The sequence below is a fragment of the Rhinopithecus roxellana genome, chromosome 10 (assembly GCF_007565055.1).
Source record: "Rhinopithecus roxellana isolate Shanxi Qingling chromosome 10, ASM756505v1, whole genome shotgun sequence".
Classification (NCBI taxonomy): Eukaryota; Metazoa; Chordata; class Mammalia; order Primates; family Cercopithecidae; genus Rhinopithecus; species Rhinopithecus roxellana.
In genome coordinates, this window is record NC_044558.1 from 76,810,606 (window position 1) to 76,825,911 (window position 15,306).

The 15,306-nt window shown below is 42.7% G+C and overlaps 1 protein-coding gene across 1 annotated transcript in view; it reads left to right on the plus strand.

Annotated features, from left to right (window-relative positions):
* The window catches only part of LOC115900049 (transmembrane protein 132C-like), a 40,273-nt gene that overhangs the window by 8,388 nt on the left and 16,579 nt on the right, over positions 1-15,306 (plus strand). The window contains exon 3 of the mRNA XM_030939701.1: positions 2,001-2,144. Within this exon, the coding sequence (XP_030795561.1) occupies positions 2,001-2,144 (144 nt within the window). The remainder of the gene's footprint in view (positions 1-2,000; positions 2,145-15,306) is intronic.

Genomic DNA, 15,306 nt, shown 5'->3' on the forward strand with positions numbered 1-15,306 from the left:
GGAATTTCTAAAGTATTCTTAGCCTCCATAATAGATGTTGTGCAAGCTGCCCGGATTGCAGCCCAGCTCCAGGAATCCCATGGACCCAGGAGAAGACACAGTCGAGGGTGATGTAACTGCTGGCTGATGCAAAAGCATCAGAGAAAGGCTGTAACTTTTTCAGCTGTGCTCTTGTTTAATGCAAAAGGTCATTTTGTGTCAATTGCTTCCCTGGAGAAAGAAGGGAGAAAATCTTTTTCCATCTCCTGCTTCACACCAGAGCAGTGTTTCTGGAGAGGGACTTTGGGAGAAACTGGCATCATTAGATGTCCCAAAGCCAAAGGCCCTTTTTCATTTTCATCTGTCATAAAGAAAAGAATTCTAAAAAGGCAATCAGGTAGTATCCTACAAAATCAAATAGAAGGTATTTTCATCATCATCTTGCAAATCACAACATCCATGAGAGGTGTGATGCTGATAGTTTTGCATGAGGTCATCAGAGCAGGATAAATCAAAGTCCCCATTGGCTGTGATGGAATGGGCTCCCATGGAGCAACAGAGGAAGGCAGTTCGCTTTGCTTTCGCCTTCATTTTTCAAAAAATGAAGGTGCCAAGCATGGCAGCCCATGCCTGTAATCCCAGCACTTTGGGAGACTGAGGCAGGAAGATCGCTTGAAGCTAGGAATTCAAGACCAACCTGGACAACATGGCAAGATCCTGTCTCTACAAGAAAGTAAAAAATTAAAATTATATGGGCATGGTGACACTTGCCTATGTTCCCAGCACTTTGGCAGGCCAAGATGGGAGGATCGCTTGAGGCCAGGAGTTCAAGACCAGCCTGGGCAACATAGTGAGACCCCATCTCAAAAAAAAAAAAATAGAAATGGTTGAAGATGGGCGAAGGAGAGAGGAAGGGGGAAAAAAGATGTCAAGAAAACTGACAGCATATGAGATATCGTTTGGCCCTCTGGACACAATCATATCCCATGCTATAGGCATTTCAGTTATGTGAGCCAATAAATTTCCCTTATATATAAAGTAAAAAAAAAAAAAATAGAAAAAGAAAGCAATAGTTGAAGACATTCATTCCACCTTATTTGGGAGACACTGCCACTATATCCTGCTTTTCATATCCTGGAAGGTGATCTGGACTTTGCAAAGCCTTCTTCAGCTCTTCCTTTGTTGCTGGGAGCAATCCAGGATCCAGCCCATAAGGATCTGTGTTAGTTTCTTGATGCTGCGATGACAAATGAACACAAATGTATTATCCTGCACTTCTGGAGGACAGAAGTCTGAAGCGAATCTTAAGGGGCTAAAGTTAAGATGTTGGCAGGGCTGCACTCCTTCTGGAAGCTCTGAGGAAAAATCTGTTCCTTCTAGAGACTGTTCATATCTCTTGGCTCATGGCCATATCACCCTGACCTCGGCCTCCACTACCACATCTCCTCCTCTTCCTCTGACCTTCATGACTCCCTCTTATAGGGACTTTAGGATGACTGGATCCACCTAGATAATCCAGGATTATCCTTCCATTTTAAGATCCTAATTCAATCACAATTGCAATATCCCTTTTACCATCTAAGGTAACATATTTACAGATCCTGGAGACTAGAGCATGGATATCTTTTGCAGGGAGTGAGAGGAAAACATTATTCAACCTACTATGCTTGCTCAAAGTACCCAGAGTTAGTTTCTGTTGCTTACCACCAAAACCTAACTGATGTATTACTTCTACTTGGTCTCCGCAATGAAGAAAAAGAATAACTACTTTTTGATTGTTGTTGAAAACTAGGAAGATGATCATAAATAAACTAAAAGTAAACTGTTGAACATTCTTGGTCGATTGTTCCAAAGAATAGCCCTTTATTCCAAGTCCTGGTACAGGGTATAAATGGTACAGCGTGTCTTGTCCAAACAAGGACAGCCTGGTGTTTACCCCGGGAGGAGCCCCCTAGAATCGTCCAGGTCCCAACAGAATGGAACATCTCCCTTGACCCAGTGTGTTTGGTTCTTTTTGGCAGGACACTGACGTTCTGAACACTGCCATACTCACAGGAAAGACAGTTGCCATGCCTATCAAGGTGGTCTCTGTGGAGGAGAACAGTGCCGTGATGGACATCTCAGAGTCGGTGGAATGCAAGTCCGCAGACGAGGATGTTATCAAAGTAAGTCATTCCACAGCCAGCTGGATGGAACTGGTGGAAACTTCACTTGGACATCCCATTTGCTAGGGACATTTACACTGAAATATATGAGGGTCAACTATACAGAGGCTTATGTGCAACACACTTCCAGCTGATCCACTCGTTTCCATTGCCATCTGTTTGTTTTCGCATCGTGGCAACCTAGTTAGGGTTTTTGGTTAATTCCTGTCTTTCTTCCTTTATTTGACAATTAAAAATTGTGTGTGTGCATATATTTATATATAATGTACAACATATTATTTTAAAATACATATACATTATGGAATGGCTAAATTGAGCTATTAGGCCAGTGCAAAAGTAATTGTGGTTCTTGCCATTACTTTTAAATGGCAGAATCCACAATTACTTTTGCACGAACCTAATAATTAACATATGCATAACCTCACATACTTATCTTTTTCTGTGTGATGAGAACTTAATCTACTCTCTTAGCAATTTTCAAGAATATATTACTACACTTTAGGAGGCTGAGGTGGGTGGATCACCTGAGGTCAGGAGTTCTAGACCAGCTTGGCCAACATGGTGAAACTTCATCTCTACTAAAAATACAAAAATTAGTTGTGCATGGTTGTGTGCAGCTGTAGTCCCAGCTACTTGGGAGGCTGAGGCAGGAGAATCACTTGAACCCAGGAGACAGAGGTTGCAGTGAGCCGAGATCGTGCCACTGCACTCCAGCCTGGGTGACAGAGCGAGACTCTATCTCAAAAAAAAAAAAAAAAAAAAAAAGGCCAGGCGTGGTGGCTCAAGCCTGTAATCCCAGCACTTTGGGAGGCCAAGACGGGCAGATCACGAGGTCAGGAGATCAAGACCATCCTGGTGAACACAGTGAAACCCCATCTCTACTAAAAAAATACAAAAAACTAGCCGGGCGAGGTGGCGGGTGCCTGTAGTCCCAGCTACTTGGGAGGCTGAGGCAGGAGAATCACTTGAACCCAGGAGGCAGAGGTTGCAGTGAGCTGAGATCCGGCCACTACACTCCAGCCTGGGCGACAGAGTGAGACTCCGTCTCAAAAAAAAAAAAAAAAAAAAAAGAATATATCATTAGTAACTAAATTCAACATATTGTACCAAAAAAACTCTTGAACATATTCCTTCTCCTGTCCAACTGATATTGTGTATCTTTTGGCCAATATCTGCACAACTGTCCCCTTACCCAGCCCCTGGTAAGTGCCATTCTATCTCAGCTCCTATCAGTTCAGCTTCACTAGATTCCACATGTACATGAGATCATGCAGTATTTGTCTTTCTGTGCCTGGCCTACTTCACTTAACAGGATGTCCTGTAGGTTCATTCATGTTCTAACAAGTAATAGAATTTCTTTATTTTTTTAAGGTTGAACAGTCTTCCATTGTGTTTATGTACCACATTCTCTTTTCCCACTCATCCCTTGGTGAACCATCAGTGGTGCTTTGCACTATGGGTCAAACCCTGAGTGCCTACTGTAGCTGAACAGGTGACTTCAGTAAGTGAAGTGGTAAATTGGATCTGCCTGTTCTAGAAGGGCGGCCAAGATGCTGCTCTTTGTCTTTCCCAGCAAGGAAATTGTTATAACCAGTTGTGGTCATGAGGTAGCGGGATTTCAGTATTTTATATCTTCAAAAGAATGGAAAATCTAGATTTCTGGTAAAAACAACAACCACCACCTTGTTTTTCAAAGTTAGCAACAAATTATAATTTTTTTAATGGACAAAAAAAAAAAAAAAAACAAAATACATGTGTGTTGTGGGTTGGCCCATGGGGTAACTGTTTAAAAGGACTCTTCTAGAGTAGGGGTTGGCAAACCGTGAGCCATGGGCCAAACCTAGTCACTGCCTATTTCGTAGATAAAGTTTTATTGGGACACAGCCACTCAAATTCACTTCCATTTTGCCTATAGCTGCTTTGGGGGCTACCACAGGAGAATTGAGTAGTTGACAGAAACCATATGGCTTAGAAAGTCTAAAATATCCAGCATTTTGCTCTTTCCAGACAAGGTTTGCCTAAAGTAATGTGTGCTCTACAGTCTTAAGTTTTTCGGAGGAAGAACTGCAATTCTTGGTGTTTCCCGTCATCAGTCATGATGCTACACCACAATGCTTGCTTAAAGAATAAGGCAATGTGAGGGCCTTACCAAGCCAGAAATGAAGCATTTCGTCTCTCTCTGTATTTTTCTGTAATCCCTGGAAACACATCCAGGAAAAAACAAATATCAAAAAAAGCATGCAGGTAGTGATTTTTGTTTCCCTCAAATCGAGTCTGACAGATAGCAATCAGCCTTTTCTCTGGTGTTTAAAATTCCATGTCTGACTAGAAGAGAAGTTTACAAACTGTTGAGGTGGAAAAATGACATGGAAAAATATTTCTCCCCAAACCCCACTCTCAGAACAAGCAACAGACCACCGTACTAGACTGTCCACTGCGCTCAACGCCACCATCACACAGTGATGCACACACTCAACCATGGTAGCAGTCCAGTAGGTGGCAGTAAGCATTCCAGCAACGTCTGTATATTATGACGATTCTTCTGGCTGTTGGAGGTACTATCTCAAGGAAGGGCTTTTTCCCTAATTTACCCAAAAGTATGGGCTGGTGGTGGCCTTGAATCCACAGTGCTTTAACAGAAAGACCCCAAGACCAATGGGAGGAAGAGGAAAAGGGGGATGAAGTTCTAAACCACACTGTCCAATGAAAACACAATATGAGCCACATATTTTTTTTTTTTTTTCAGACAAAGCCTCACTGTCACCCAGGCTGGAGTGCAGTGATGCGATCTCAGCTCACTGCGAGCTCCAGCTTCCGAGTTCACGCCATTCTCCTGCCTCAGCCTCCCAAGTAGCTAGGACTACAGGTACTTGCCACCACGCCTGGCTAATTTTTTGAATTTTTAGTAGAGACGTGGTTTCACCTTGAACTTGATCTCCTGACCTCGTGATCCACCCACCTCGGCCTCCCAAAGTGCTGGGATTACAGGCATGAGCCACCATGCCCAGCCTGAGCCACATATGAAATGTTTAATTTTCTAATAGCCATGTTCAAAAAAAGTTTTAAGAAAAGTTGAATTTAATTGTAGTAATGCATTGTGTCTAACCCATTATATTAAAACATTACCATTTCTCCACGTAATCAATATGAACATTAATAATGAAATATTTTACTTTTTTTTTTTAACACTAAGTCTTTGAAATCTAGTGTGTGTTTTATACTAACAGCACACTGAAATCGAAACTAGCCCCATTTCCAGTGCTTCATAGCCATGTGTGGCTTGTGGCTCCCACAGTGGACAGCACAGGTCCTTGTTGGTCATTGACCTTTGTCACTGATTTGCAAGTCCCCTAAAAGCCAGAACCCTTGATGAATATAATGTGTTGACAGGACACCTCCAGCACTGATAACTTTTCTAGAGGTAAATAACCTATCTTGCAGCTTACAAAAACCAAGAGGGAAACAACCTAAAATGTATCGCAGCTGTATACGCAGCAATCCTTAGCTACTCTTAAAACAATTTTGACATGGAGTCCATTACTAATATCTCCAGGAATTATAATCAGTATCTTTAGGGAAATAAATGTGTTCAAACAGAAAATTGCCTCCTGAAATGAATCCAGAGTTGATACCCCTGGCTGTTGACAAAGCAATGTGAAATCTTGAGTCAGCAGGGTGAGGACATAGGAGCAGGCAGGCTCAGTGTACGTGAGCATGGTCCGTAGGACCAGGCTTGGCTTGTGGCCTTGGGTCTGGAGAGATCAATGATGCTTGCAGTGCTAGTTGGGTACAGCTCAGAATGCCATGGAGAGAAGAGGGGAGGGAATTGACATTTAATCAGTGCCTCGTCTGCAGTAGGCCCATGAGGTTTTGGATTTAGGCAGTTCAGAGTTCTGTCGAGAATTCTGAAGGCTCTGAGATGGCACCCTAGTGCATCAAACTGTCACAGTTTTGTGGATGCTGGCAGAAGACACAAGACCCCGGGGTCAGAGACAAAGGACAGCCACTGTATCAGCATCTTTCTGCACCAGTTGCCTGGGCTTCAGTTCCCACCGGGTTATGCAGAGGGGCCAGTGACACTTACACGTGTAGTGGATCAGATTTCAGAGGAGGAATCCTGGCCTTCGAGAACATGTATCTTTTATCATGGGTGGTATAATGGGCTGTATGTTTGTGTCCCACACTGAATTCATATGTGGAAGCCCTTAACACCCAATGCAATGGTATTAGAGGTAGGGCCTTTAGGAGGTAATTAGGCTTCGATGAGGGTGGAGCCCCATGATGGCAGTAGTACTCTTATAAGAAGAGGAAAAGAGACCAGAGCTTGCTGTCTCTCTACTATGTGGTGATATAGCAAGAAGACAGTAGTCTGCAAACCAAAAGGGCTCTCAGCAAAACCCAACCATTCTGGCATCCTGATCTCAGACTTCCCAGTCTTCGGAACTGTAAGAAATAAATGTGTGTCATTTAAGCCACCTGACTTAACGGTATTCTGTTAAAGCAGGCCAACCTGACAAGACAGGCAGGAAGCCTGCTTGACCTCCCCAAAGAGACAATGCCTTTATCATACTGGACCTCAAGCATGTCTGCCCTTTGCTCCGGAAGAAGGCACTGTCGGTCTTCCAAGACTGTTCACTATATAAAACACCTTTGAAAGACCTTTCAGAACAAAAACAGTCTAGGCTCTGTTTGTACAATGTGCTGAAATGCAAGTGTATCATGGAGAATGCCTCCCAAAGAATGCCTCATGACTTTGCCACATTCAAGCTATGCAGCCTTGGGTGAATCATATAGCGTTCCCTCCAGTACTCAGTCTCCTTCTTAGTAAAATGAGGATAAGCATAGTTTCCTAATTCAGAAGGTCAGCATGAGGATTAATCAGTTTTATAAATGCAGGAGAGAACATGACCTAGTAGCCAGCATATAGTAAGGGCTTAATAACTCAGAGTCAACTCTGGTCATCTCATGTAATCCTCTGATTAGGTAGATCAGGGATTAAGACTGGAGGCTTACAAGTGTATTTTGTGTGATATGCACAGCGTTGCTTAAAAATATAAGAATTGGATGCAACTCATTGCAAATGTACAATTCAGTGATTTTTAGTAAATTGTGCTAAGTTTGGCAACCATCACCATGATCTGATTTTAGAACATTTTTGTCACAGTTAATCCCCATTCCCATCCCCAGCTCCTGGCAGTCACTAAGCTGGTTTCTGTCTCTATAGATTTGCCTGCTGTGGGCATTTCTCGTGAATGGCGTCATACAATACACGATCTTTGGTGTCCACTTTTTCCACTTAGCGTTATGTTTTTGAAACTCATCTACATGGTAGCATGGGGCAGTGGTTTATTTCTTTTATTGCGGAATAATATTCCACTGTATGGATATACCAGATTGTGTTCACCCATTCACCCAGTTGTTTCCACTTTTTAAATGTTTCCTCCATTTATGAATCATGCTGCAATGAATATTCACATCCATGCCTTTGTGTGGACATACATTTCCATTCGTCTTGAGTCGATACAGAGGAGTAGAATGGCTTGGTCATATGGTTACCTTACATTTAATGTTTGAGAAACTGCCAAAATTTTTCCAAAGTGGCTATACCATTTTGCATTCTCACAAGTCATATCTGAGGGTTTCCCCTCCAGCTTATTGGGAAAATCCAGCAGATCTGGCAGAGCTACAGTGTGCTCACCTGGCAGCACTGTGGGTGCCCTTTATTTATTGTTTTATTTTTCCATAAGTTATTGGGGTACAGGTGATAATTGGTTACATGAGTAAGTTCTTTAGTGGTGATTTGTGAGATTGTTGGTGCACCCGTACCCTGAGCAGTGTACACTGCATCTTGTTTGTAGTCTTTCATCCGTTGCCTCCCGCCCCCCACCCCCAAAATTCCCCCCAAACCCCCAAAGTCCACTGTATCATTCTAATGCATTTGCATCCTCATAGCTTAGCTCCCACCAGCATCTTCTGATTTGTCACAGTTGCCTTATATTTGGTCCACTTCCATGATCTGCTTGGCCCGTGTAAGCACTCGAGTGTGTGTAGGTGGGACTCCAGTGTGCAAATGTGGAGGCCGAGGTTCAGGAGGACTTGGGTTTTACGATTTTACTTTCAAGCTTTCCCTTTTTCTTTCCTTCATTCTTTCCTTCTTTCTTTTCTTTCTTCCTCTTTTCCTCCTCAATTCATTCAGCCAACATTTATTAACCAACTACCACATTTAAGGTTCTGTGATTTTGGTAAGGAAGAAACAGATGAAGAAAGTGAACCTCTCAGGACTCACAGCCAAACAGAAGAGGTAAACATGGGAGACTTTATTTTGCATACCAACTCATTTACTACTCACAACATCTGCATTATCGTTATTATTAATTCTGTCTTATAGTAGAAGAAACTGAGGCTCAGAAAATGGAGGCCACCTGCCTGAGGTCACACTACTTGCACATGGCAGAGAAGGGATTCTAGCTAGAGGGCCAAAAAGCCCGTGGCCATTAGGCTATATAGTCTCTGTACATTCAAGTTTTGCTTAACGTTTTACTTTTATTTGGAATTTCAAACTTATCTCAAAGGTTGCAATGACTGGACAAATTATACTTTATACCCTTTACTGAGGTTCTACTGTTATCAATATTTACCCATTTGCTTTTTCATAGTTTCAGTCTCTCTCTCTCTTTCTCTCTTCCCATCCTCTCGATAGACAGATAGACAGGTAGGCAGGTAGATGGATAGATGGATGGATGGGTGGATAGGTGAACTTATGGGTGGGTGGACAGATGGTGAAGGAGATAGATAGATAAGATAGATAATTAATAGATGATTTATAAATAGGTGATAGGTTAGATAGATAAGTGATAGATTAGATGGTAGGTTTAGATAGATAGAAGATAGATAGATGATGATAGATAGATAGAAGATAGATAGATAGATGTAGAAGATCGATAATAGTAGAGAGCGAGTAGCTAGATAGATTTCGCTATAGTGTGTATGCTGTCGCTAGCTGATAGAGCGCGCTCCTCGCTCGCTGAACGATCGCTGAGCGCTAGCGATAGCTGGATAGCTCTAGATTCTGATAGCTCGCTGAATAGAGAATAGATCGATAGGATCTGCTAGTAGCTAGATGATGATCGATAGATAGATAAATAGATGAGATAGATAGATAGAGAGAGAGATAGAGAGATAGATAGAGAGAGAGAGAGATAGATAGATAGAGAGATAGAGAGATAGATAGATAGAGAGAGAGAGAGATAGATAGAGAGATAGATAGATAGGAGATAGATAGAGAGAGATAGAGATGATAGAGAGATAGGAGATAGATAGATAGAGAGATAGAGAGATAGATAGAGAGATAGAGAGATAGATAGATAGAGAGAGAGATGAGAGATAGATAGAGAGATAGATAGAGAGATAGAGAGATAGATAGAGAGAGATAGAGAAATAGATAGAGAGATAGATAGAGAGATAGATAGAGAGATAGAGAGATAGATAGATAGATAGAGAGATAGATAGATAGATAGATAGATAGATAGATAGATAGAGAGATAGAGAGATAGAGAGATAGATAGATAGAGAGATAGATAGAGAGATAGAGAGATAGATAGAGAGATAGAGAGATAGAGAGATAGATAGAGAGATAGATAGAGAGATAGAGAGATAGATAGATAGAGAGAGATAGAGAGATAGAGAGATAGATAGAGAGATAGAGAGATAGATAGAGAGAGATAGAGAAATAGATAGATAGAGAGATAGATAGAGAGATAGAGAGATAGATAGATAGATAGAGAGATAGATAGATAGATAGATAGAGAGATAGAGAGATAGATAGATAGATAGATAGAGAGAGAGATAGATAGATAGAGAGATAGATAGATAGATAGATAGAGAGATATATAGATAGATAGATAGAGAGAGAGAGAGAGAGAGAGAGAGATTTGTTGCTGAACCGCTTCAGAGTAAGTTACATATATCAAGGCCTTTTAACTCTAACTACTTCAGTGTATATTTCCTAAGAATAAGAATATTCTTTTACATACCCACAGTCATCAACTTCAGTTGATTTAATGTTGATACAATACATTATCTAATCCATATTCTGTTTTCCAGTTTTTTCAGTTGGCCAACCATGTCTTGTGGAGCGTATTTTTCTGCGGTACAAGATCCAATCTAGGCTCACATGCACATTGAATTGTCACGTACTCTAGTCTCCTTTAAGCTGAAGCAGGTCCTTAGCATTGCCCTGTCTTTTAAGACACAGAATACTCTTGAGAAATACAGTCCTTATTTTTACTTTTTAAATAAAATATTCCTCATTTGAGATTTCCTGATATTTCTTCATTTAGATTCAAATTTGCATTCCCAGCAAGGATAACTATATAAGTGATGATATACACACATATTTTGTTTCATTTATTTTTGTAGGCTTTTTAATCACCCTGAAATAATTTGGTGGGTATTTTTTTGATTATGTAAGTAATGTATATAATTTGTCTACAATAATAATTGCTCCAGAAAACTCTAAGAAAGAAAGAACTACCTTTACTCCCATCACCCTTAGAAAATCATTGTAAACATTTTGGTAATCATTTCTTACACACATATACCCACATAGAGAGATAATATTTTAAGAATAAGATATCTTACATACTGTTTTTGTTAACCACAAACTGTCTTATTGGCAAATCTATACACACACATACACACGCCCACACATGTGTCTATACAATGCAACACACACGTATAAGGGCTTTTCAGTCCTGGTTTGTCTTACAGAAATAGAGCCATATCCTTATGCATTTCTGCCTGTTCCTTCTCTCACCTTGCAATGTATCATGAATATCCCTGCCTTGGAGCACTTGGGAAATGAAGCCAGGCCAGTGTGCAGTGTGAAAGAATGATAAGGGGTGAGGAGTCTGGTCTGCGATGTGCAGTTTAATAAGAGTCATAACATCTGAATGGGAGAGAACCCTGGATGTTGGCCTCTTGGTTGATTCACATTCAAGAGGTGAAGGAGCAGCACCTGGAGAAGGGCCAAGGGCCATGACTTGCCCAACAATAACCCCAGGAACAATAATAGGAAGAAAAACATGCAATACAGACAAGCACTTGCAATGCCCAAGTGTCCAGCATAGAGGATCTCATCTATGGGATCCAAGCTTTAAAACATCTTTGACATAAAGGTGTGTCTTGCTTGCAGTTGATGACGTGGCACAGATTACCTGGCAGTGGTTTTCTTAGTGTGGTGTCACAGATTTAGCAATATCCAGCCCGTGTTTTACACAGGTCACATGACAAGCTATTAAACACAGATGTGCTGGCCATTTTCCAGGTACCATTCTGGTATCGGGGACACAGCAATCAGTAGAACAAAAGCGGTCCCTGCCCTCAAGGAAGCAGCATGCTAGTGATGGAGAGAAGCAGATAATAAGAAAATGCATGAGAATCTTGCGGAGATGATGGGCGCCATGAATAGGACACTGTGCTGGAGAGGGGCGTGGGTGGGGGCTACTGAGGATGGGGTGGTCCTCAAGGAGGTGACACTGGAGTCAGTTAGCAAGGAGAATAATGGTTATTAATGCCTGGATCTGGCTGTACCTCCTATTTGGAAAGCACCCTATGTATATCCCCTCACCCTAATGACACTGACACACGATACCCCACCCTGTGCTCCCTGGGTGCCCCCACCCTGGTCCTCAGCCCTGCGTGTGCCTTCTCCAAGACTCCTGCAGCCATGGGTTGCTAGGCACCGCCCAGGACAGGGTGGGGATGCTGAGATTTAAAGCATCATTAGAGAAAGTTCATCTATTGAATTTCCAGTGCAGCCCGTTTGACCTCCAGGGCACGATTCCAGCTAATGGATCCCAGTGCAGAGCTAAAAATAATGCATTTGGGCAACTGAGCAGGCCTGGCTTTTCCACAGTGACCAAAGGTGCCTGCATTAGCTCTGGCACATGGAGAGCAACCTTGCTCAGCCGACAGCCTGATAGTTGCCCCGAGCTCGGGCTCCCGTCAGCACTAAACTTTCTCTGTGCTGAACCTAACTATTGATTTTGCAGGCTCTGAGTCCCTGAGAGTGTGAAGTCCTTTGGCAACAGCCCCAAGATTTTAGGGCATCTACAGGATGCATTTCTGCTTTCAGGTGGCATCCCTCCCTAAGCAGCAGGGTGGGCAGAAGAGAGTTTTCTATTTGTACTTGTCATGACTGAGAGGCTTTGGAAGAACCCCTGGAAGGTCTTTATCCTCAAGAGCCATTTGGTTCTCAGATAAAAGAAAATTAAAGAGAACAAAGAAATTCCTGGAATCCAGAAGTCCCGGGCTCCAAGCCAAGCTGGGCGACATTGCCCTACCATGGCCCCTTTGTGGACTTGGGGTCCCTGCTGTAAAGCGAGGACGCTCCTTCCTTGAAGGGCTCTTGTAGTGTCCGCTTCCCTCCATCTGTGATTCAAAGTGCAGTTTAAATGGCATGTTTAAGAACTTGAACTCTGCCACAGACAAGTTCTTCTTTAAGCCTCAGTTCTTTCATCTACAAAATAGGGAAAAAGACCCAGGCGTACCCCAGAAGGCTGCTGTGAGTCTGAATGCATCCATCTCAAGCATGCAGGACGATGCCTTTGTGTCAGCTCTTCCTCCTACCCAGGCAGCCCTAGATCAGTGGTTCTCTGTGGGATGGTTGAACCCCCCCTAAGAACATCTAGCAATGTCTGGAGACATTTTTGGTTGTCACACCTGGGGCAGAGGCTACTGGCATCTAGTGGTTAGAAGTTAAGGATGTTGCTATACATCCTGCGATTCCAGGACAGCCCTCGCAACAAAGAATTATCTGACCCCAAATGTCAGTCATGCTGAGGTTGAGAAGTCCTGCCCTCGGTTGAGCAAACACCACAGGGTCTCCAGTCTCCTGTGGGAGGACAGTCATTGCCATTAAAGTACCTAGTGTGGTGACTTAACCTGGAAGAAAGGGCCACTGCCTTTGGCCTCAGACAGACTCCTGTTATGTCTTTCTGTCACTTACCTTCTGAGTGATCTTGGGGAAGTCAACTTCTCTGAGCCTCAGTGTCCTTGTCTCAGATATGGAGATCCTAAGAGTCATATTGCATAGATGCTACTCAAAGATTGAAAATGAAAAGGTGTGTGACACACCTGGCACATAGTAAGTCCTCAATAATTGTCAGGTGGCACTGGTAATGGGGGTCATGGCAGCTGCAATATTCACTAAGCTCTGCTGAGAGCTGAGAGCTGTTCAAAGCAGAGAGTTCTCCACACTGTATTGGCTAGTGGACTTGGGTCTTTATTTAATCCCTGGGAGGCTAGACTTGCAATAGGCAGCTATTGCTGTGATAATGCTGCATAACAAAACAACCTGACATCTCAGTAACTTACAACAGCAAGCATTGGTTTCTCCCTCAGGGGCACCTGGGTTAAGTAGAGCAGCCCTGCCTCAGTGTGCCAGTTGTGTGGGCTGGGATCCAGGTTTGTTTAGGGTTTGGGTTGGTTCTATGTGTCTCATTTTGGTGGCAAAAGGCAGCAGCACCTTGAGAACATTCTTCTCTTGATGGTTCATAGGAGCACAAGTGGCCAGGCAAAGCCCTGTAAGCACATTTGGGGCCTTTATGGACATGACACCCACTAACATCCTGCTTTGCAGCCATAGTCTTTACAGTCATAATCCTTTCATCAAAGCTATGATTTTCTCATTCTCTTCACAGATATTTACTGAGCACATACCATGCTCTGGGGATACAGTCATGAACCAACTGCGCCAGAACCCCACTTTCACAAATTTATCTGTAATAGCAGAGATAGAAAGTATATAAGTAAACAAACATAAAAGCAAGTTCATTTCAAATATTATAGATACTATGGGGAAAACCAAGAGGGTAATGGGATATGGAGAGAATTCAAAGGGCTAGTTCATGGTCAACCATCATGGAAGCTTCTCAGGGGAGGTAGCATTTGCGCTGAGATCTAAATGCCAAGAGCTTAGAAAAGAGCTGTCCAAGCAGACAGAACATCAAGTGCAAAGGCCCTGGGGTATAAACAGGCTTTCTGTGTCCAAGGAACAAAAGAACAGCCAGGATGAAGGAGGATGAAGAGTAAGAAGAGGAAAAGAAAACATTAAGATGGATGAAATAGGCAGGGCCAGGTTGTCCAAGGCCTTGGAGTCTGTTCAGAATTTTGTTTTACTCCCAGAGTAATATGACACTGTAGGATATTCTTGTTTGTGGTTTAAGTAGATCACTCTAGAAAGTATGAGGTGGGTACTACTTAAGTCCCATTTTACAAATGTGAAAATTCAGGCCCAGAGAAGCTGAGTGACTGGCCCAAGGCCACACAGCTGGTTAGTAGCAGAGCCTAGATTTGAACTCAGGTCTGCCTGATCACCAGGCCCATGTGGCCTCAGATTCCCAGCAGGCTCAGGCAAGTATGGGAATATGCTGTCCTCACAGATTGATATTAAGATTTACCTATAGCTGTGCGGCCCAGTTTGGCAGCTACTAACCGTGTGTGGCTATTTAAATTAGTTAGAATTGAAAAAAATGAAAATTTTAGCTCCTCAGTCACTTTAGCCATATCTCAGGTGCTCAGTAGTCACATGTGGCTAGTGTCTACTGCACTGGACAGCACACACATAGGACATTTCCATCATCACAGAAAGTTCGATGGGAAGCACAGAATCAAAACCTTTGACTGGTAGGAGCTATGCTACACATTCATTCCTAGGAGAGGCTGATGGACAAACCTTTTTTGTCCTAGAACTCTAGAACTGGCCAAAAAAGATCAGGTTGTTCTGACCCTCCAATGTAAGTCACAAATAGTATCCTGTTCTCATAAAAGACTTTTATGGAAGATAAGACCATTTATTGATGAGTCAGATTTTACTTGAGCCAAATAGGGCTCCATGTGAGTGTGCTTAAATGGAAAGAGAGGTTTTTAAGTCCCAGGGACCTTGCAGCTGGTCTCTGCATTGATGAAAAGTTTCTGGTCAGGTTCATGAAGCACGGGATAGAGTCCAGATTGAGATCTGGGTTATCTGGTTTGCCTCGGGGAAGATGTAGCTCTGGAAACCAGTTATTCTGTGCTTGTTTTTTCTCCTGCCAGATCCTATCATTCCTGTCCCACTTTGACCCCTCTGCTAAAATGAATTTGAGAACCAGGGTTTGGTCTC